This window comes from Rhinolophus sinicus, linkage group LG12 (genome assembly GCF_036562045.2).
Source record: "Rhinolophus sinicus isolate RSC01 linkage group LG12, ASM3656204v1, whole genome shotgun sequence".
NCBI classification, from domain to species: domain Eukaryota; kingdom Metazoa; phylum Chordata; class Mammalia; order Chiroptera; family Rhinolophidae; genus Rhinolophus; species Rhinolophus sinicus.
In genome coordinates this window covers 60,489,534-60,513,368 of record NC_133761.1, presented here as the reverse complement: position 1 = coordinate 60,513,368, position 23,835 = coordinate 60,489,534, and the positions used below count along the sequence as shown (strand labels likewise).

The 23,835-nt window shown below is 39.9% G+C and overlaps 1 protein-coding gene across 1 annotated transcript in view; it reads right to left on the bottom strand.

Annotated features, from left to right (window-relative positions):
• Positions 1-23,835, bottom strand: part of USH2A (usherin) — a 582,349-nt gene that overhangs the window by 472,784 nt on the left and 85,730 nt on the right. The window contains exons 9-10 of the mRNA XM_074316330.1: positions 19,405-19,600; positions 16,451-16,581 (exon numbers count right to left, since the gene is read on the bottom strand). Of these exons, the coding sequence (XP_074172431.1) occupies positions 16,451-16,581; positions 19,405-19,600 (327 nt within the window). The remainder of the gene's footprint in view (positions 1-16,450; positions 16,582-19,404; positions 19,601-23,835) is intronic.

The following is a 23,835-nucleotide window of genomic DNA, read 5'->3' as shown; positions in this document are numbered from 1 at the left end:
TAGGTACAAGACAGGGAGGGAGGGAAGGAAAAAAAAAAACTTTAAATGTTAAACAGACAAAAAAGTAATAAGGTATTTTTCCTCCTGACACAAAAACATAGGAGGCTTCAGCAAGGTGAATATATAGAACAGAATGAAAATAAACCCCAAAGTCAGTAGTATATGACTAAAAGGGTAATGTGGAATTAAGCATTAAGCGCCATATTTAAAAAAAAAAATCAAAATATAGTCATGGGGAGACTGAAAACAGAACAGACAGCAGTTAATTTAGTCTTTACAACTTGACCTCTCTGTTTCGTTCCTCTCGTTTACTGTCTCTTTTCATCCAAACTTATCTTATACGTACCAGGTGCTTCAGGAAGACTCTATAATAATATCATCCCATCAAGGTTTTAATAATGTTTAACATCAAAGTATTCATCAATAACATCTATTTATGCCCACCGATACTGACCCCAATAACATGTTTTTTTGTTTTGTTTTGTTTTGTTTTGTTTTGTTTTTACACAATCCTGCTTTGAGGAATATGTCAGCATATCTCTAGTTCTTTTGCAGCCTGACGTAATCACATTAAGCATACTTAGCTGATTTATGCTGCAGTTAAAAAATGGGGGAAAAGTTACATGTTTTAGAGTACTGTCAAGCAAAATAGCTGAAAAAAGGCATATTTTTCTTCTTCAAGCTGTTATTTGAGAATGAAAATACATAAAACATTTAATGCTCATTCTACTGTATACATAGATCATACTACGTTGGCTTAAGAGGATAATTAAGAGCTAAAGCTTTTCCGTAGGGAACATACACATATAAACTGTCGCGTAAATATGAGAAATTCGATAGCTCAGGACTTTCACAAAAGATGGGGTACAGATATGAAATCTCCTGTAAAGTCACTGGCATTCTCCCCAACTTCCTTTTGCTTGGACTGAATCCACCTCTCCTCACTTGCAGGCAGGAAAGTACATGTGAAAAGATATGGTTTGATTTACCTTCAATCTCAGGGATGGTCCAAAAAAACCATATGATGTTGGGATTCAGTTACGAAGATGTACTGAAGGGCTTTTGAACTAAATCATTTTTACAAATCTATCAGTGTCTCATTTTACCTCATCTGAGAAATAAGGACTCACTAGGGTCATTCTTTGAGGATGAAACAATTGATATGAAAATGTCTAAAACTCTGACAAATAAAGGTTGATACATGCATCAGACATCATTGTAGATGATAATGAACCTCAGTATCAAAGATGCATGTAAGTCTGGAAAGATAGCCAAGGACCCCAAACTGCCTCCTTGCACCAGGCTGCCCTCCCCACCCCCACTTTCACCCAGCCCCTCGGGAAGCAGAATGTCACTCAACGCAGACCTGATCTGGTCTGTAGAAAGAGGTGGCACTTATTGGTGGGTATGTGGTATGTACAGCCACGAAAAGCACATCACATCACGTCCACCACCCTATAATTAAGCCCTTATTTTCTGCTGCGGCTTTACAGGTATTAATTAGTTTTGTTCCCTAAACCGTTGGCAAGCCCTTTCGGGAATTGGACATACATTACATGTCTGGCAAAGAATAACTTCATGCACGCCCCATGTCTACTGAGCACTCTTTCAGAGGTCAAGAGCAAGAAAGAATGAAAAAAGGCAAAAAGAAAAAGAAGTGTATTCTGTGCCAAACTTGATCTTTCCTATATTTTTGTTGCATTCTTATTTAAATATAATGCATATAGCACCTGGGACGCCCATGCCTCTGGAGTGCTAGAGAACACTGCCTGCAATCCTAATTCCATTCCTGTTGAAAGACAAAAGGGCTGGCTCCTTAGGTTTGTAAGAATTCTGTGTGTGTGGATATTCTCTTGGTCACCCTGGTCCTCATTCCTGCTTCTTCCATTTAGGAATATTTTTGCCACCTGGGAGCTTGACCTATAGGTGAGCCTTGGCCAATGCCACCATTTCAAGGAAAGGAATTCTTGTTAAAAAAAAAAAAATGAATAAAAATTAAACTTTACTAACGTTTTGGGTGAAAGAATAGTGAGAGCCGTGCTTTGCCACCGATGTACCTTTTTAGCTTTCCTACAACTGGAGATTTTCATGGGTTTCTGCACCCTAATGAGCCATCTTCGTGTCTCCCTACTCCTCACCCCTCCCTAATGGGTGTTTCCTTTCCCTCTTTACACCCACCTCTCACTTTTCACACAGAACATCTCAAAAGCATCCATTACTGCCTCGATTTCTACAACACCACAGTCTAATTAAGGTGCTTCTTTTCAACCAAATCAGATCTCTCTGTATGAAAAACTCTGTTGCAAATAAGATAATACTATTTGACTACCATTGCATTAACCTAAATGTTTGTGTAACACATATAAATTATACTTTCTCTATATTACGTACACCCTAAAATGTGAATTAAAAGTAAGAGACAAAAGGCTTTACAGTTTTATAAAATGAGTTCATTTTCATTGGTTTCTCAAAATTCACCTGAAAACGCAGCTTTATTTCTGTACAACTCAGCGGTAGATTCTCTTGATTTTATGTGAGAGAATATAAATCTACTCACAGTCTAAGACCACTTTCTGTCCACCAAGAAGTACAAAGAGAGAAAGGTATGCTCTCCCTTTAAAAATGCACTTCCGAAAAGTCAGATACAACACGTGTGTGTCCCCATGCATTTTGGCAGACCATTTCTGCACTAACCTTAGGCTCATTTACTGGTTTTCTTTGGCCAACAGGATGCCAGCAAATATGATGCAAGCAAAGGCTTGAAATGCTTACAGTCTGGCATCCATCCCCTCTTGCTGGGATTGGAACCTTGACACTGTCTTGGAAAGTACTGGAAACAGGTACTCTTCTCAACCTTGCATGAGAGCTAAGCACCATGATCCTTCATGCTTTCAGGTTGCTACTTTCCCATCCTCACACACATGCAATGATCGACAGTCAGGTGAACACTTACACCGTGTTTCCCCGAAAATAAGACCCAGTCTTATATTAATGTTTGTTCCAAATGACACATTAGGGCTTATGTTGAGGGGATGTCATCCTGAAAAATCATGCTAGGGTTTCTTTTCTGGTTAGGTCTTATTTTTGGGAAAACACAATAGGGGATGCCCTGTGGATCTCTGGAATTATCCTTCTGTGCTGCTCTCTCTGCAAACTCTGGTTGTTTTGTTCTCACCAAAGTCTCAGCTCATCTCTTCAATCCAGGGAACCCTCTGGGTTTCACCTGGTTTCTCCCTCCCTGGTCCCCAGCCTGGAAATTCTCTCAGGGTGGTAACAAAGGGCAACTACAGGACCTGGTTAATTTGCTTTCTGATGCTTTTGGACCTGGACCACACCACCTGCTGTCCAGGGTCTTGCAAACCATTGTTTAATATACTTTGTCCATATTTTGTTTATTTCAGGTGGGAAGGTAACTCAGGTTCCACTATTCTGTTTGCTTGGAAGGAGATGTCTCATTTTTTTTTTTTTTTAACCTCACAAAACAACTATAAACTGAATTTACAAGATGACTAAATCCAAAGTGAATTTTCATGAGTTGAACCATAGATGGGTAAACATTTAACATAAGCTCTAAGTTCTGAACTCAAACCAGACACAGCTCCAAGGAAGCTTGGCAGACATGCTTCTGCTGATTATACCACAAAAAAAGGAACTGTAGAGATCAAAAACTGCACACCATCCATTGACTGTTCAAAGCAGCCAAAATCAGAGTCCTGAACCTTCCATCATCCCATCAGCATCACTTTTCCTTAAAGACAAAATCTGAAACGTGCACAGTCTGGATTGAAATTCACAGAAGCATAAGGCATTCTGAGATGTCAGGAAACGTAACAAGAAGCATCACAAATAGGAGAATTTAGAAACATACCGCGGTTGTGCATGTGGTGGGAGCAAAGGAAAGCGAGAGAAAGATTTGTTTTCATTTAGTAAATATTCAGATCATTTCAATCTATGGTCTCTTTATTAGATAACTGTTCGTTGAAACGCAGGATTCTCATGCAAAGTGAAGTAAGTCAGTCACAAATTATGAAGAACAAATTCTTCATAATTTTACTCATATGAGGTTTGAAAAGAGTCAAACTCATAGACACTGAATAGCCTGGTAGTTGGGGAAGGGCTGGGGAAAGGAGTCACCGGGGAGTTTCTGTTCAACAGGTATCAATTTCAGTTATGCAAGACAAAAAAGTTCTAGAGATCTGCTGTAGTTAACAATACTGTATCACGCACTTAGAATTTTATTAAGAGGGTATAACTCATGGTAAGTGTCCTTAACACAATAAAAAGAAAAAAAAGAAACAGAAGACTCTGCCTCAATCAAGTTACTATTATGAGCTGCTGCTACCAAATAAGGTAAATTAAACTGCAATCATGCTGATCGCTAGGTGTATATCTGATGGTGATAAAGACTCTGTGCCCAGGAAAACAGAAACAAGCGCTACATATACTGTACACATTCTGCTTTCTGACAAAGAACTGACGTTGCTGTAAACGGTTTATTCAGAGATTAATAAAATTAAGACCAAATTCGTGCAGGAGGGATAGTAGAGCAGAGGAAGGAGAGAAAATCACAATATATTCTGTCCTTAGGGAAAAAGACGTAAGTTTTGACTAAGTCTGGCCACTGTTTGAAAAATGTACATTTGAATACGTGTGTTCAAAAATAAGATTTTTGGTAAAATTCAGATGATTCATCATGTAGCTACGTCCTCTTTTTCCTCATAGCTCAAATAGGAATTTTAAAAGAAAGTATAGCCCTTAAATGTAACGAGACCGGTAGGGAAAACAATAGAGAACAAATGTCACAAAAGGTTTCAAAGACAGAGAATGGAAGAAAGAATTAAGTGAATATGCACAATGTCTCAATGAGTCAGAGAAGCTACAATATGGTACCACTTGATTTAGAACCTTAAAACAAGAGAACTTTTATTTTATTTTTTTCCTACAAAATATCTGAAAGTCTTCAGATTTATTTACAGGCCACAAAACACTTAGTGAAGTAGGACGCAGGCCTGAAGTTAGAACAACGATTCTCAACTGGGGAGTATCTTCCCCCAAAAGGACATTTAGTAGTAGTGGCTGGAGACGATTTTGGTTGTCTCAACGGGGGATGGGATTCTACTAGCATCTGCTGGGTAGAGGTCAGAGGTGCTGCAACACACTGCAATGGCCAGAACAGTCACCCCAGCAAAGGATTCTCCAGCCCCCAAATCCCGATAGTGCACAAGTTGAGAATCATGAGTTTCAGGAATTCTACAGAATGAGGATTTAGGTTTCCAGGTCCCCATTTCAATCCTACACAGCCAGGACCAGTATTCCCACTCCATGGAGACACCAGTCTTACTGGCAAGAAAAACTGAAATTAACCAGCTCCGTTATATTGGACCAATTGCTAATGAGAGGCTGTGGTGTAGGGCAGATATTGGAAAGTTAAGTCTACAAAATAGGGACCCCTTGCCCCCTGCCACCATTCCCTTTTCCTGTACTACTTCTCAAGAATGCCAAGAGATAGACTTAGCTTCCATGAAGAAGAACATGGCAGAGAAAAGCTACAGAGATAATAAGATCTCTTTATGGATATCTGGGACTCTTAACACTTGCAAAGAAAAGCTCTCTTACTGCTGTTCATTCATACATACAAGAGAAAAGTCCAGTTTGGAAATGTTTCACCATTTCATTACAGACTAGAACAGGCAACAGGGATTCATCAGACATTTGTGCAACAAAATTTCCAACACGAAAAACAGGGACCAAAAAACAAAAACAAAAAAAAACCAAAAAGAAAGAAGGAAAAAACCACATTACAAACCACATTACAATGTAAGTGCCACAATAGCAGGCGTTTGAGTCATTTTACCATTTGTGAAATGCATAACTGCTCACTTCAGAGAAGCAAAACTGTAGAAAGATCAAGTAACTTCTTGGGGGCCAGACAGCTAGTAAGGGGCCTGACTCCCAGATCTTTGCCCACCATCACTATTTTAAATTCACCAGCTGTGATAAACGAGTCTAACAGCAGCAGGAAGACCCAGGGAAGGTCGAGGCAAGGCCTAGCTCTGTGATCAGCCAGATGCCGGCGCAAGCATCAGCCATGCCGCCCAGTTAGTCTTCAGGAATTTCTCCGAAGACCACCGGTGTTTGCTGTGGGTTGCTACATATCACCTTGTGACCTTTTGGACCATCCTGCAAAAGTCAGCGGCTCCAGACTCTGCAGCGATGGTAGATACGCATGGTCAACTGTGTGATAACTGAAACCGTGCATTTGGCAGGGACATTAGTGGCAACAGAAAAGACTAAGATGCTGCAATAATTATTGCAGTCGGCTTTCTCAATTATCCTCTACATTAAGAAATGGAATTCTATCAGGGTGAATTTAAGGCATCGGATAATCCTTACATGATAACTTGTGTGTGTGTGAAAACAGCACTTTTGTGTTTCAAGAAAATGTGCACCATAATTTAAAGATTAATAAATTAGGTGAGCACAGTCGATATTCATCAGAGGTTCTCTACATAGTAGACCCCATATTTTAAGTAATTTAAAGCTACATTTTTAAAACAGCAGAACTATACGTCTTCCAAAGCACTGTTTGGCTGGTGGTAGAGACAGTCTAATATTCTATAGATTATGTTTTCTCAGAGAACTCACTGACAGCCAATGAGGTAATATTGATGCTACCCCACAAATTTGAAAAGTAAACTCAAATGTTTAAGACTAGGAAGTCTACCCGGAAATTGAATTTGATTTGGAGAGTTTTGTTTGAAGAGAGATACAAAAGAGAGCAAAAAAGAAATATTTTAATCAATGAGTACATTCTTGAGAATAGACACTGATGGGTGAGTGGCTGAGGAAAGAAGAGAAATGGGAGCCATAACATAGGATGGAAAATGACCCAATAGCTCGGGCTTGCATTTTTACCAGGTATTCTATACATTCAGTTTAAATCAGGTAGTCAAAGTTGAAAGGAATCGGGGACATTGATTAGACGGCCACAGAGGTCTTGAGTTTCTCCAAATCCTAACAAAAAGAGGCAGAACTGAATGGCAACACCAAAAATGGCCACGGAGAATACTTATAACACAACTGGAAGAGCAGCTACCCCCAGAAATCCCCAAAGAGGAGCAAGTGTCACACGGCCTGCACGGTATCAGCCGCTGTGTGAAGAAAGCAGGGAGAAGTCATGGGGCATCTGACTTTTCAAAGGCCCGAGAGCTAGAGAACACAGAGTGCATTTTCGGAACGAGCAACACAAGTGGGATGGGGGATGGCGATCCACAGAGGGTAAAGGGGTTCAAATCTATGGTGATGCAAGGAGACCTGACCCTGGGTGGTGAACACATAATGTGATCTACAGATGATGTATTACAGAATTGTACACCTGAAACCTATGTAACTTTTCTAACCATCGTCACCCCAATAAACTTGAATGAAAAAACAACAACAAAAAGTGATGGCAAGAGATCTGCTGTGGGAACTGAAGGTACTGGAGTCGGGGAGCTTCCTGAACTCTCAAAACGGACAGAGCCAGGCACATTTCCATGGCGAGGCCCCACACTGGGCAGAAACCACTGAGAGTGGACAGGCAGGAGAGACAGTTCAAGCAGGAAACGCTTTTAACAACAGTGATTTTGAACTGAGGACAGGTTTCTCATTGGCAATGACAAAGCCAAGTCTTACAGAGTTGATTTTGAAATAATAATAGTAAACAACACATTTGGGGACACTGAAATTTAATTTACCAGTTCCTGATGTGTCCTGTATTCACCATTATGTACCCCTTGACTAGCGCTATGTCTGGTATATAGTAGCATTCCACCAAATATCCGTTCATTGCCTGAATTATTTAAAATTGTTACTTCACTGAAATGCATCCACAGATAGCATCAAATGTTACAGAAGTTACGGAAATCACAATGTCTACTCGCTTTTCATAGAACGTGGAGACTTCAATAACTTCTTAGAAAATACTTAATCCAAACTACTGTCCTTTCAAGTAAAACAACGTTGTTTTTAAAACATCTGTCTCAATCAAGCCTACATGCCAGTTTTAAATACTGAAACACTTGAATATACAAATATGCATTCAATATACGTTTAGCGTATTCTAAGATGAGTCCTGTGATTGCCCACAAATAATTCCGACCGAGAGAGTTAAAAGTCCCTAACGGTTGAGTCGAGGAATGCTCACTTAATGAAAGGCATGTTGGTGGTTCTCATGAACATTGATACTTAAGAATTAGTGTTTAAGTACTTGCTGCCTATCCCGTCACCACAATAAGTCAGCTGATTTCCTTGGAACTCGGTCTTACTGCTGTTTTCCTCGGCCATGCCTCTCTTCAAATTATTCATAGTTCCATCTCTGAGCATCAAATAAACATGGTGATTCTGAACTGAGTCAACATTGCACTATTCATACTGCTGAGTAACCGAATGTTAATTCTAGCAATGAACTGGTTTTAGCAATCTTCTTAAAAAGAGCTTTCATGAAACATCTAAGTGTGTGCAGCACCACTGGTGCTTTTAAGGAAAAAATACATGTTTTATCTCCCGTATCTATCTATCTATCTATCTATCTATCTATCTATCTATCTATCTATCTATCTATCTATCTGCCTGTCTATCCATCATCTGTCTATAGTATATTCTCCCAGCTAGGAGCTTGCTCAGCCCTAACATGTGGACCTGAGAATTACTACATATTTCTAGTACAGATACAATGATTTCTTTCAAGCTCCAGCCTCTCTAGAGAAGAAAAGTCCATGTCATTGTAGCAGGCTACCTTTGTAAGGTACACACTCCACTTCAAAAATAAATAAATGAATGTGCAGTCGTTTTGCCACATATAAATGTCACGAGTTGGAGAATTCCAGGTGAATAATGTACATCATAATACTTGCTTCCATTTAAGTGTTTTGTGATACTGTTGTTTATCATCTTGCTCAGCTGTCGAAAATATTCATTGGAGAAGAAAAGCTTCTACTTGGTGGAAAACCAAGACGTCTTCTCTTTACCATCCTACAATGCCCATCATTTGTCAGGCTGGTATATTTTTATAGCACCCCCACCCTCGCCAAAAGGCATTTCCAAGAAACTGCTTTCCAAACTTCCCCACCATACTCTCCAAGGAGTGCAAAAGGTCACACCCTGAAGCTCAAACAAAAGTCAGAGTAGGAATGGAATACAGTTTTTCTCAGTCTTTTGACTGTTCAAGATGGGCAGCGTGTAAAGATGCTCCCCACACACTGCTGTGCCCGGCAATGGCTACACACGTGAACAGTTTGAAGAGAAAGTACTATAATTACAGTGCTTAGCACTCAAAGGGGTATAATTTCATAGTGCATCATCCCCCCCATTTTTTTTTGTTTTGCTAGTCTAGGTCTATTTTGGTCAGAGATTATAGGTTATAACTTGTAAAGGATGCATGTGATATATGTTACCATGTTAAATTAGAGCATTTCATAAATGTGACGAGAATGGTACAAGTATACAGTGTGGTCTTATTGTAATTTGCTACAAGATTAATGTAGTAGTTATTAACAAGATGGCATTTTGACTTTATCAAAAGGAAAGAGCTCAGAGTAGCATCTTAAAAATAGACACAACATGAATAAATGTGTCTTCCATGTCTATCGTTAATGTTGTATAGAAATATGCTTTTAGAAAAGTTAATGTGAGATTTAACAATCTTGTTCCATTTCAGTAAAATCAATCAAAGTTGCTATGAAATTACATAGTAGAATGCCTGCTTCCTATAGTGTTAGTTTACTGAGCCAGTGAAAACATAAGTGCCAAATACTAAGAGAGGAAGATGTGTATCCAACATGATAAAGAAACTGAAATTCGGCTTTTAAGAGGTGCCACTACAAAATATTGACATTAGTTTATGTGGGAGATAATAAGCTGAATCCTTGGTAAGAGCAACCACCAAGGGAGTTACATGAGCTCTCCATCATCACGCAGAACTCTATTCGAGAACCGTATTGGTTCCAAGAAATAAATTTACGACTCAATTATGCACACATTGTTAGTTCCTCAATATTTAGGAAATTTTTCAGTCGTTAGGATTAAATTCATAGGATGTGGTATAATGAGCCCAAGGCAAATGGCTGTCTCCTTCCCACCTTTGGGGAGTGTACGTAAATATCCAGTGCAACAATCTGCTGTGGGACACGCGTGTTTAAGACTCAGCATCTCTCATGTCAATTTCGCTCTGGGCTTTGGAAACAAACGATGTAACTTTAGAATCTCTGTTCCAGCCGGCTGTTAGTGGCTTGATCTCGGAAGTGTCACCTACTTTCTCAGAGGCTCAGTGTCCCTAGCAATATCGTGGTAAGGGAATAACTATGCCTAACCCGTAAGGGCTGCATTGACTGAAAGCGCTTGTCATAATCCTTTGCACATGGCAAATGCGAAACAAACAGAACGTGTAAGAATCTTACTGTCGAGTTTATCCTCCTGTATTTTTAGCAGTATGCCATCCACCTGCCAATCTGTCTCACACATTTCAAAACGTGGCAATCCGGGACATGGCGCCCAAACTGCACATGGGCGGGTCAAGGTGGAGACCAATCCTTCAGCGTGCAAGGAGCTTAACCATCCCCCAGTCCTGCAAAGCGTGGCGCCCAGTGTCCTTGCCACTGACTCGCCTTTAACACCAGCAGAGCACCTGCCTCCGGAAATGATCAGCACGTTGGTTTGGCTGACAATGGAGGCACGCGGCCAGCTATACTCTGTTCCTGAATAAACAAGCATCCTCACAAAGCACATATGAAGGATTGCTATGATGTATGGACTAGATTTTAAAACTCACTACACCCATATCATATGATACAGGTATACCATATTTCCATCTCTCTCTCTCTCCCTCCCTCCCTCCCTCCCTCCCTCCCTCCCTCCTATGCTGGCTGCTCTTGCTAAAACTCTTAAAATACTCATTTCCAAATAGCCTTCAAAATCTAAGATCCCTAAGCATCCTCAATGCTATACTCTCTCTTTGCTTGCCCTCCTGTCCGTCTGGGAGCACCTGGAGGGCAGTGGTTATTCTCTCATTTGCTTGTCCCTGGGGCCTCTCTCACATGTGCTCACGAACAAGCATTTTCACCTTGCATGTAAGCTGGCTCTTCCCCCACCCACATCCTATTCCATTTTTTCTGGCATGTGCTGATACAGTTGTACCAAACCATCTTCCATGGGCACCTCTGCCACTATACAGGGTCCAGCCCCAAGCAGGCACTGCCACCAATATGAATGGTCGCGTAACCCTGAGATGCCGATGAGATACTCTATCCTCAGGGCTTCTCATTAAACAGAAGCAGTCTCTTCTGCAGTAGAAGTCACCAACAGCATTGACAGCAGAAGAGATGCGTGCCTCTTTTGGACCAAGACTTTTAAAAGGTGGGAGCTGTTTCTCTGCACTGTCTTTCCTTTCCTAGGGGAAGGCAGAGGCAGGCAATGCAAGAAAGCTGTGTCCCTGAGCTGTCATAAGAAGGAGAGCCATCCAGCAACCAGGAACAGCTGCCCTGGAGGGATTATGCAAACAAGAAATTAACTCCGAGATTGTTTAGGCCACTGGACATTGGGGGATCTATCTGTTACATCTGTTTAGATTTCAGTAGCAATGCAATGGGCCTTGTATCACATTGTGCTACACATATTAGTGAAATCAACATTCAGTTGATACTTAACAGCCCTGCCAATGCTATTCTCACTGTTGAATCTAGCCTTAAATGCCTGAGATATTAATAGCTGCCCAATTTTGCACGCCCTGAGCCTTGGGGTGAACTCATTCCCAAGGAGAAGCCAGATGTGTCCAAACACGTGGAACTCAACTTAGAGTCTGGGAACCTCACCTCAGTTACAGCGGCATCCATTTTATGTCCAGGTATTAGGTCAGTGCAAAAGTAATTGCGGTTTTTGCAATTTTTAACCTTTAAAACCGCAATTACTTTTGCACCAACCTAAGCTGGTCACAACCGTGGTTCTTGGATACAGCCTTCAGTACGAGCCTTTCTATCAAGCAAAGGTCCATTTTCCCCTTCTTTTCCAATTTGCATCCCAGCACCTTTGTTCCTTTAGAGCTGGCCCTCTGCATCTTCAGGTGAGTCGGCTATCACTCAGCTTATCAGCTGCAAGAGAAATGGAACCACTCATCTCTCCTCACGTCTCTGCAGGAGAGACCACATGACTAACGCCCAAATCTTCAGGTCTTTCTATAAGCTCCAGTTGAACTCCCCACCTTTCATATCCTTCACCATCTTAAGGCTTATGGTCAATATTTGTACATCACACTATTCGGGCTAAAGCTTCTCATAGGCTGAACAACTTGTGCATTGTATCTATTTGTACACTTTAATGTTTGGGTAACACAAAATACAAGGCAATATGTTTCTGCCAAACTCACACAGTGAGTTTTGGACATGTTGTGGTAATTAATGACAAATACCTCGTCTGAGCAGATGAAAAAGCATTGATGAACTGCAGGAAATGGTGCATTATGCAGAGAAAGTATATTCTGCTCCATTTTCCGGAAAATTATCACTGTGGCGGAACAATCAATTTTCATGAGTAGGCTCCTAATTCCTTATGATTCCATCTTCCATGGGTCAGACCTGGATATACTTCCTCCATTGATGCCTTTCCATTCCATCTAATTCATTTCAACACCTAGTCTCCTGCCTTATTAATCTATTTTTAATGCCTCTTAATCATTTCTCTCTGTTCTGGCTCTATTGCAGCAGTCTATCGATGCCTTATCGAGCATTACAATCAACCATTCTTCTTTCTTTTTATAGAATTACAACTATATTTTCAGTTTTCAGCCAACTTTCAGATTCTTTTATTTACTGTTTTCTTTCCATTTTTAAAGAAAATAGTTAGGTCAGGTCCTCTACTTTTGAGGACACAGATTTGGGTACAATTCCACTGTGATTTAACTGAGGCTCACTGGTGTGGAAAACTTTGAACACCATTTGATTTTAACATGGGATTCAGAGGACCAAACAGAGCGAGCCCACGCCTCACCTAGTGTACACATATGTGCATAAGGACACACGCTCAGCAACCTCTCTCCCACCTTCCACTCTGCATCCTGCTTCTTTTATCTATGCATCTTTGACAGACAGTGTTCCAGCAACTTCGCTGTTGAAGAGTGGTCCACTGACCAGCCAGCAGCAACGGCACCACTTGAGAACTTTCACAAGGGCAGAATCTCAGTCCCTGCTCCAGGCTTCTGAATCAGAACCTGCTTTTTAAAAGGATATCTGAGATATTCACAGGCACATTAAAGATTTGAGATGCACTGTTCTGGCTGATCTCCTAAGTTTTGACTGGTATGGCTTCACCCTCATGGTTTCCTCAGCTAGAATCAAGAACACAGCCAAGTAACAGAGAGAGAGAGAGAAGGCAGGGGGCCTGGAGAAAACCCCAAACAGAAAAGCATCCAGACAACATAGTTTGAATGCATGCTACGTGAGACAAGATGTATGCTAGGAACTTTCTCTTAAGGCTCCTCACGTCGTCAGCACCACCTGTGCAGGTGGCTCTAGAAGGTTCTCCAGGAACACAGGCACACATATGGAGGGAAGGTCAGTGTAAGGGCAGGCTGGAGCCAGACAATGGTCTCCCACCTTGGAGTAGAGCTTACTAGGATGTCCATGTCTGTGGGCTGTAGCTATGAGTTCATAGGCCCTTCTCCAGAGATTTCAGAAAACTCCTTTCAAAGCATTCTTCAGGCCTGGGGCTCTATCTTGTTCTGGACTTAAGTCACACTCGCTGAGGAAAAGAGAATGGCCAACCTCCAACTCAAGACCGAGGTCAAAGAGCTCATGCCTTGAGTTCAAAGGATACAAGAAGGAAGTGCACGGCATCCTGGGAAGCTCACATTCTATGTATCTGCCAAGGCTAGCAGCCGAGGCTGTTCTTAAGAGAAATGGACTTATTATCCCCATTGCAGTAAATTTTAGTATTTTTTTGGATCACGTCCATCTTTTGGGTCTGACGAAAGCATTGAAAACTCCCCCTCAAAGACACATAAATAAACCAACCAAAAAAATGCACGGATACACTCCTACACACAAGTTAAAAGTATATATGGATGCCCTAACCCTCACCCACAGCAGCCCTGGTGACCTAGGACTCTATATGAAGGACTCCACAACCAGAATCTGATTCTTCCCCATCTTCTCCGCTCCTATTCATACCAACAGCATCCTTGTGTTTTAGATGTTCCATGTGTCTTGACGTTGGCATCGGTATTTTCAGGATGTAGTGACTCAGAGCATTACTTCATGCCATTCCCCAGATCTTGGCAGTCACATGAGGAAGGGTTACAACATTTCTTATGGAAGAATAAGGCAAACATGCCGTAGTTTATGAGATTGGATTGAGTTTCAAATGGCACCTGCCAAAGGGAAAGTTCCTTCCAGAACACAGAGTGCAAACATAGTCACTCAGGCCATTTGGGGCTGGCTCGATTCCTAAGTTATTATAACGAAATGAGACTTGAACTACTGCCTAATTTTCTTGTACGCTCCCTAATATTATTAAGGATTGTCATTTCATGAATTTTAAAAATGTCCTTGAATTCAATTTTACAGTTTATAATTCTGACATTGTTGACAACTTTTTTTTAGCATGGATTGTGTTATCCCACGGAAAAAGTGACAATACACATTTTTAGAAGTCTTCTGTAACATCATTTAGGCAAGGTGTACCTGACATTATATTTTCACATGTAATAATCATCTCTGTGTCATCTCCTTCGCGTCTGTACTTGGAGCATGAGAAAATAATAAAAACTAAAGTAAACTGTGAATGTGAGTTAGAGAACATGGGGATTTTAAATTCAGGAAACACTTCTACCACTGTATTTGTATTCATATTCCTTTACAGAGCTCTCTGGCTACGTATCAAGAAAATTTTATTTTTCCCTACTATAAAATTATCAACAAAGCAAATTAGGAAGAACAAAAGTAAAAAGAAAACATATTTTTTAAACAAAGAAAAAAATGTTAACATTTTAAAGTGTGTTTTTCTTTTATGCATTGGCTAACTAGATTTTTGCACATGGAAAATACCAAGGTACAGAAGCATCTAAAAGAAAAAAAAAAAAAATATATATATATATATATACACATATATATATATATATGTGTATATATATATATATATATATATTTTTTTTTTTTTTTCTCTTTTCCCTTCCCCTATCCCCACTCCTGAGACCAAAGTACAGGTTAAAATGTGTCATTACTTCCTTTCTTCTTACTTGAATAATGTTCCATTGAGTGGATAAACTACATTTGATTTGTCCACTCATCAGTTGATTGACATTGGGTTCTTCTACAGACAATTATGAATAATGGAGCAATGAATGTTCATGAATGAGACTCTGTGACGATATGTGTTTTTATTTTGCTTGGGTATATCTATACCTGGGAGTGAAAGTGGGTCACACGATAACTCTACATTTAATATGCTGAAAACCACCAGATTGGTCTCTGTCTATAAAAGTGGGTGCATGTTTTACATGCTCACCAGCAGTGTATGGGAATTCCAATTACCTCCCCATCCTCATTAATGCTTGCTATTATCGGCCCTTTTAATGACAGCCATGCCAGTGAGTGTGAAGTGGTATCTCATTGTGGTTTTGATTTGCACTTTTCTGAAGACTGATAACGTGGAACATCTTTTCATGTGCTTATTGGCCATTTGTGTATTGTCCTTGGAGATCTATCTATTCAGATCCTTTAGTCATTTTTAAGTGTGTTGTCTTTTTTTATTATCGACTTATAAAGTCGATATAAAGGTACTTTTTATGTACTGGAGATAAGTCTCATTGGACATGCACTTTGCAAATATCTTCTCCCATTCTTTGGGTTGAGGTAGGATATACCAACCCAGGTTAGTTAGCATCTGTGTCCATGTAGGTCATGCATCAATTTCTGTGATGTTGTAATACCAATGTATAAAATTATAAATATTCACTGTACTGTTAAGATAGAGAGAAGGTTGGAATAAGAAATTTAGAAGCAGGACTATCATAATTTCCATTTGGATCTGTGTCTAAATGACTTTTGTTATACTATCTTCTGTGGAATTAGGGAGAAAAAATTATTGTTTAATTAATATCATTTATCAAAATTAATTCTCCAACAATTCCGAGACATACTCAATTTACTTCCCAGTTTAGTTCAAACCCCCATTTTTTTTGACAATTGTAACATTACAACTAAAACGAGCCTTCCTTCTCTGCAAAAGAGAGTCGAGAAGGAAGGCTTATAGCCCGTGTGCATATTAAGCTGCCAGGAACACTCTGAAAGCAGCCATATCTTTGAAATGCAAACACACACACAAGACATCCTGATACGCATAGTCCTCAATTTCACTAGTAGAACGTCTCCCAAATTAGTTTCTGAAAAAGAGCAATTCTTTCCCTTCAATACTGAACACTCACCTGCTCACAAAGGAGGCTCCCATTTCTGGTGCCTCCTTTCTCACAATCACAGGATTTGCAAACATCGACGGCTGAAGGGTCTGCTCCCACTGGTCGGAAAAAGTAGTCCTCACACAGCTCACAGTTCCTTCCTGCGTCAGGGAAAGGTCATGCGTTATGACTCCCAAGTCATTAGAATTGGCTGCATAATTCAGCATTTAAGACTGTATTCCTTTGAGGGAATTCTATAATTTTCGGGATGCCCATTTTAATGCCCCTTTCATCTCTACCTGCCAATTTAGTGATCCAGAGCATATGAAACAATGAACCTGTTACAAACTGTGCTTTACTTCATTAAACCCCCATCTGTTATATAATACCACATTTCTAAAAGGCTGCGCTTCGCAGGGGCCCACACATTTTCAAAGAGTTCCTTTCTACACTTAAAACTTGAATTTCCAGGTCTAGGTGCTGAATCAAAATCAAATAGGAGAAATTTCTATAAGTGTGGTAGATGATAACAGTCTAGGTAGAAGCAGCTAGGTATGTATGTATTATTATTTCTGAAATGTTTTTTTTCCAGAACTAAATATTGCAAAATAGGAGACAGCTCTTAAGATAATTACTTTATAGTTAACATGATTCAAAGGTAATGCTTCTGTTAGTACTTAGGGTCATTATTTTTCATTGCAAATAGCAATAGAAATTTAATATATTTAAGTATATCAAATACATTTCATATTAAATGTTAGAATAGGCTGACATATCAGAAATATCAGGTAATTCCTACAGTTTACTATTTACTAACCAGAAATTTTTCCTTTATGGTTTTATACAGGAAAATAACCCAACATACAGGCAGTTTTTAAAGTAAATATGAGTAGCATATAGGACCACTGAAATAAGCAGAAATACAACTCGAGGTTATTAATTTCCCCTTTAAACATTATGTATTCTGTTCAAATATTCCTGAAATTGGCCCAGTAGTAGAGGACTATGGAAATAACTTAATCAAGTAAAAACTCACATTCTGATGGATATGGGCCACGGACTAATTAAAAATTAAATGGAGTTACAGTATTTCTAGAATATTTCGATTTACATATGCTGATGACTCCCAGTTTTGTATCTTCAATCTAGAAATATCTCCTCGGTCATTCAATGAATATTTATTGGGTGATTACCATGTTCCAAATACTGTGCTAAGTGCTGAGGATTCAGTGGTGAGTAAAATACACACCACACCCTTCTCACACAGCTTTCCTGTCATCTAATGGGTAAGATGGATCTTAATTAATTACAAGAATATACATTTATGAACTGTGATAAACATAAGGTGCCACTAAAGTACACTGACGATGCTAATCTTTTCTGAGGTGTCACAAAAGGCTTTCCTTAAAAAAGGGGCTGCAGAATTGTGTTTCCAACTGCCCACGAGAGTTTCTCCTATGCCTCCTGGAAAGACACAGTGAATACATGCAAAATGCAAGTGGCCACCTTCTTGCTAAGGTCGATCCACCTGTGTTTCCTGTCTCAATGGTTGACACCAACACTGACCCAATGTTAGGCAAAAGTCTTGACCCAACGTTCTTCCTTCCCTTCCCTACACCCTGCACCTTGCTCAGAAAACACTGTCACTTTCCACGCTACACATCTCTTGGATCCACTTCTCTCTGTCCACATGACCGTGAATGGCCTCCAGCATCAGTCCTCACTGGGATGCTGCTGCAGTATCCTACTCACTGAAACTACTTCTCACCCTCGCCGGTGCTTTCCCACTTTATGACCAGATGAGTCTTACAAAAACACAGAATTCATTATATCTCGTTCCTGTATAAATCCCTTAAGTGGCATTTCATTAACCCTAGGAGAGAAGCCAAACTCTTTATCACAGTTTATAAAGCCCTCTGCAATCTGGACCCTGCCTTCACTCCTAAGACCCTTTCTTACCATCAGCCATTTGTCCTTCCATCACTTTTCCGAGGGGGCCATGTTTTTCTCTCCTCTGGGCTGTTGTACAACTGTTTCTCTTACTGAAAACCTTTGTTTACCCCGTCCCTCGACTGTCCTTCCTTTCACTCCTTCACCTGGTTAACTCCTACTGTACTTACCCTCACTTGGCACTCATCGCACAACTTTGTAATTGTTCCCTCAATTGTGAGCCTTTCCCACTGTGTAAGTCCACAGACAGGAATATTCATTATCTTGTTAATCTTTATATTCCCAGCACCTAGCCAAGTTCTTGTGTGACATTTTAGGTCATCAGTAATTATCTAATAAATTCATTCAGTCTTCAGAGTAGCACACTTTTAAACCCATCAGACCTGGGCCATTATATTTGACAAAGTCAAAGATTGCCTACTTCTGCTCTTGATATACTAGTCCTTTAGAAAAATACTATTTTTCAATGACTAGCCAAAATGCTGGATGATTTTAGAACAAGACTTTGATAATCATCTTCTGCATTTAACTAACATTTTTAAAAAGAGTCATTCCAGGCTACCAGAGTCCATGCCAAATTAGAATAAATATAAACATCTCCACATGAGAATTCAGACATAATAGAAGATGAGGGTCACACAAGAAAACTTATTTTAAGAATATATATATATATATATATATATATATATATGTGTGTGTGTGTGTGTGTGTGTGTGTGTGTGTGTGTATTTAAACGAATAATTGCTGAGTTATCCAAATATAATTTATTCAAATGCTGTGAATTTAAAAAAAAAAAAAACTTGTTTGAAAAGATGTAATCTAGGTCTAGATTACAATTTCTGCAAACTATCTAATTAGTGGAGATTATGAAGATTTCATGAACCAGCTTTGGTTTTCAAACGTAACAGTATGAAAGCACTTTTGTTAAATGAGATGTAATAACCTAATGTAAAATAACGTACATTGTCTACAGAAGCCCAGGGGCCTCCAAAGCCAATTCAGCCTTTGTTTATGTTGTGTTATTTGCTCGTTACCTGTTGTGTTGTGCTGACAATCGTCACAGACTCCTCCACCCCCTCTGTGGTGCTCAGAGGGAAACGGGTCCACGGAGATGTCATAGTGGCAGCTGCTGGAATGCCCATTGCATTGACAAGGTTTACAACTGAAAGCATGGAATTGATCACCTTGGCGGAAAGGCTTGTCGTTATAAAGGGGCAAGCAGCGATCACACTGGAACGATAAAGGAAAATCAGAACACTAAGTACATGTAAAGCTGTGATTGCTTTTCATTTTTATTTTTATTTACATAGCAGGCACTTTTACTAGCTGAAAAGCTAATATCAAAGAGTGAAACCCAGCAACTAGTGTATTTTTAATAAGTTTTTACAAACCAGAAATTAGTATACTGTAGGCATGGCAGTGTGGAACTGTAAGCAGCCGCCATGGAAAACAGTCTTAATAACCAATGGGAAAAAAAAAAACTATGATTGGCCTATGACCTCTCCTGGTTTTTTTTTTGTTGTTTTGTTTTTTTTTTCTTGTCAACACTTTAAAAACTCAGTTCCACAGGTGAAGGGCTTAGAAGTTGCCACACCATCTAACAAGGATGAAGCTGAAAAGACTACAGAATCAGCAACTCTTCTTAGATCCAAAGGGGAAGACACAGGCAAATGGCTGCCCGGAAGACTGGAGAGAAACAGGCAAATACAGGAAGTCTCAGCTCTAGGAGCAGAGACTCACAAGTACAGGGCTCCACGGAAAACAGTGCTGAGGTAGAAAAACCAGAACTATAATAGACAATGCGCCGGAGGTTCAGCATGCACAAGCCTGAGAGCTGAAAACTGTGGGGGGTGTCTAGTTGTGAAGGGGCCCCCACAATTTTGTGAGATTTACTTGCAGGAGCTTGACTACAGAAAATCAAGATAAAGAAAAAACAAACAAACAAAAAATACTAAAAGGGGAAAACGCCTAACTTATAGAGGAACAAAGATAAGAATTACATCCAACTTCTCCTCAGAAACCTTGAAAGCAAGACGAGAATGGAGTAAAATATTTACACTGTTGAGAGAAAAAAACAAAAACCTAGAATTCTGTATTTGGCAAAATTATGTTTCAAAAGTAAAGGCGAAATAAAGTCTCTCTCAGACCAACAAATAGTGAGCGAGTGTGTTGCCAATAGACTTGCCTTGTTAGAAATGTTAACAAGAATTTCTTTAGAAAGAAGAAAAAGAATATAGATCAGAAACTCAGAACTAGATAAAGACAGGAAAAGCACTAAAGAAGGATTATTATTTTCAAAATAATAATACAACTGCATTTGATTATATATGTTTATGTATATACTTACGCATATGTAAATGCTTATGTATGCTTACATATAAGTGAAATGAATTACATAATAATACAAGAGACAGGAGGAAGGAGTTAGGATTATCTTGCTATCAGAGGATACTTATATTACCTGTACACTGGTATAGTGCTATTTGAAGGATGACTGGGATTAGTAATAAATGTATTGCAACCTCTAGGGCAACTACTAAAAGAGGTTAATAAAAAAGAGGTATAACTGCTATGTTAAGAAAGGATGGAAAACAGAATCATATAAAATGCTCAACTACTACCACAAAAATGCACAAACAAACAATAAATCTAGACACAGACATGATAGCCTTCACAAAAATTAACTCAAAATGGATCATAGACATAAATGTAAAACACACACACACAAAATAAAACTCCTTGAAGAAAAATAGGAGAAAACCAAGATTATTTTAGGGATGGTGATACCTTCTTAAGTACAACACCAAAGACACGATCCATGATAGAAATAGCTGGTAAGTTGGACTCCATTAAAATTTAAAAACTTTTGCTCTGCAAAGGTAATATCAAGAAAATGAGAAGATAAGCCACAGACAGCGAGAAAATATTTGCAAAAGACACATTTGATCAAACACTTCTCTAAAATATACGAGTATAAATAATACTCAAAACTCAACAGTAAGAAAACAAACCACCTTATTAAAACATGGACCAAAGACCACAACAAACTCCTCACCAAAGAAAATATACAGATGGCAACTAAGTGTATAAAAAGGTTCTCCGTAATATATGTTGTCAGGGAAATACAAATTAGAACAACAATGAACTATCACTACACACCTATTAGAATGCCAAAATCTGCGACACTGACAACACCTAATGCTAGTCAGGATGTGGGCATGAACTCGCATACCTGACTGATGGGAATGCAAAACGGTGCAGCCTCTTTGGAAGACAGTTGGCGGTTTCTTATAAAACTAAGCATACTTTACCATATGATTCAGCCATCGTGTTCCTCGGTATTTACCCAAAGGAATTGAAAACTCATGCGCACACAAAAATCTGCTTATGAATGTTTATAACAGCTTTATTCATAACGGCCAAACTGGAAGCAACCAAGACGTCCTTCAGTCGGTGATGAATAAACAAACTTTGGTACAACCGGACGATGGAATATTATACAGTGCTAAAAGGAAATGAACTATCAAGCCAGGAAAAGACATTTAGGAATACTAAATGCATATTACTAAGTGAAAAAAAGCCAACCTGAAAAGGCTATATATGATTCCAACTACATGACATTCTGGAAAAGGCAGGACTATGAAGACAGTGGAAAGATTAGTGGTTGCCAGGATTTCAGTGGGGAGTAGTGAGAGGCGAGAGGTGAATAGGCAGAGCACAGGGGACTTTTAGGGCTGTGAAAATACTGTGCCTACTATTATAATTATGGATACAAGTCATTGTACATTTTTCCATACTACAGAATGTGTAACACCAAGAGTGAACTGTAAGATAAACTTCAAGACTTTGGTTGATTATAACAATAAACCTATCAATGTAGGCTTATTGTTGATGAAAGAAAGGAAAGGAAAGGAAAGGAAAGGAAAGGAAAGGAAAGGAAAGGAAAGGAAAGGAAAGGAAAGGAAAGGAAAGGAAAGGAAAGGAAAGGAAAGGAAAGGAAAGGAAAGGAAAGGAAAGGAAAGGAAAGGAAAGGAAAGGAAAGGAAAGGAAAGGAAAGGAAAGGAAAGGAAAGGAGAGGGAGAGGGAGAGGGAGAGGGAGAGGGAGAGGGAGAGGGAGAGGGAGAGGGAGAGGGAGAGGGAGAGGAAAGGAAAGGAAAGGAGAGGCATCCTGGTGAGAGATGAGTGATGTTGGTAACGGGGCAGGCTATGCATGTGTGGTTGCAGAAGGTATGTTTGAAATCTCTGCGCCTCCCTTTCAATTTTGTGGTAAACCTAAAACGTTTTTAAAGTAAAATTTTCAAAAAGGAAATAAGGATAGTTTTAAAAATCAGATTGGTTGCCTTATCATGAAGTGAAAGAATGCTTTACATATTTTGGATAGGCCTTTCATTCCTCCTGCCTTCCTCCCACCAAATACTCAAGAAGCATTTACTGAATTATTTTTTAGAGACTTCAGTGGCTTAAATTGTGCCCTCCCCAATCATGTCCACCTAGAACCTCAGAATGTGACATTATTTGGAAATAGGGTCTTTGCAGATGTAATTCACTGGGGCTCTCAACATGACATCATCTTGATATAGGGCAGGCCCTAATCTAGCAACTTACATGATGACACAGACAGAAACAGAGAAGTCCATGAGAAAACGAAGGTAAAAACTGGTGTTATATGACCATAAGCCAAAAACACCATAAACCACCAAATGCTGGGAATGGCAAGAAAGGGTTCTCTCCAGCGCCTCTGAGTAAGCATGGCCCTGCTGACACCTTGATTTCAGACTTCCGGCTTCCGAAACCGTCAGAGAATTAATTTCTGTTGTTTTAAGCCACTGTGGTTGTGTTCATTTGTTGTAGCAGCTCTAGAATACTAACAGAGACACTGTCCCAGGACATGGCACTACTGAAATGAAGACTATGCAGCACTTGTCTTTAAGAAGTTGCGAGAGCGATGCTACAACATAAACTGCCTGCAGTGTACTGAATGCATCAGCAACGTTTTCCAGAATTAGTGGTATCTGCACTTGTCTCTAAAAGGAACACGTGGCATCACTTGGTCAGATGTAGGGTGGCCAGAAGAGCAGAGGTCAGACAGGCCGCACACATGCCTCACAGGCGTGGGGCTGAAGAGGACGTGGTGGGGATGGAAAGTGCGTGGGTCTCACGGTGGCCAGAGCAGAGAGGGGGCGGGAGGGTGGGGGTGGGGAGGACAGAAGGTTGGGAAGGTGGAGGTGGAAGTACAGTTTACCTTGAACAGAGGGAGGTTAGGGGCACCCCAGACCGTGGAGCAGTCACAAGGGCGCGCAGATCTTTGCACACCTGTGTCAGCCCTTCGCATGCGCAGATTCAACCAGCCGTGGATGGAAAACTATGCAACGTCCGCAGCTGGGAAACTGCAGCTGGAAGGGGCATTACTGTTTTCCACCTGTGAATCCACCCATGCAAAATCTGCAGATAGCAAGGGCCTACTG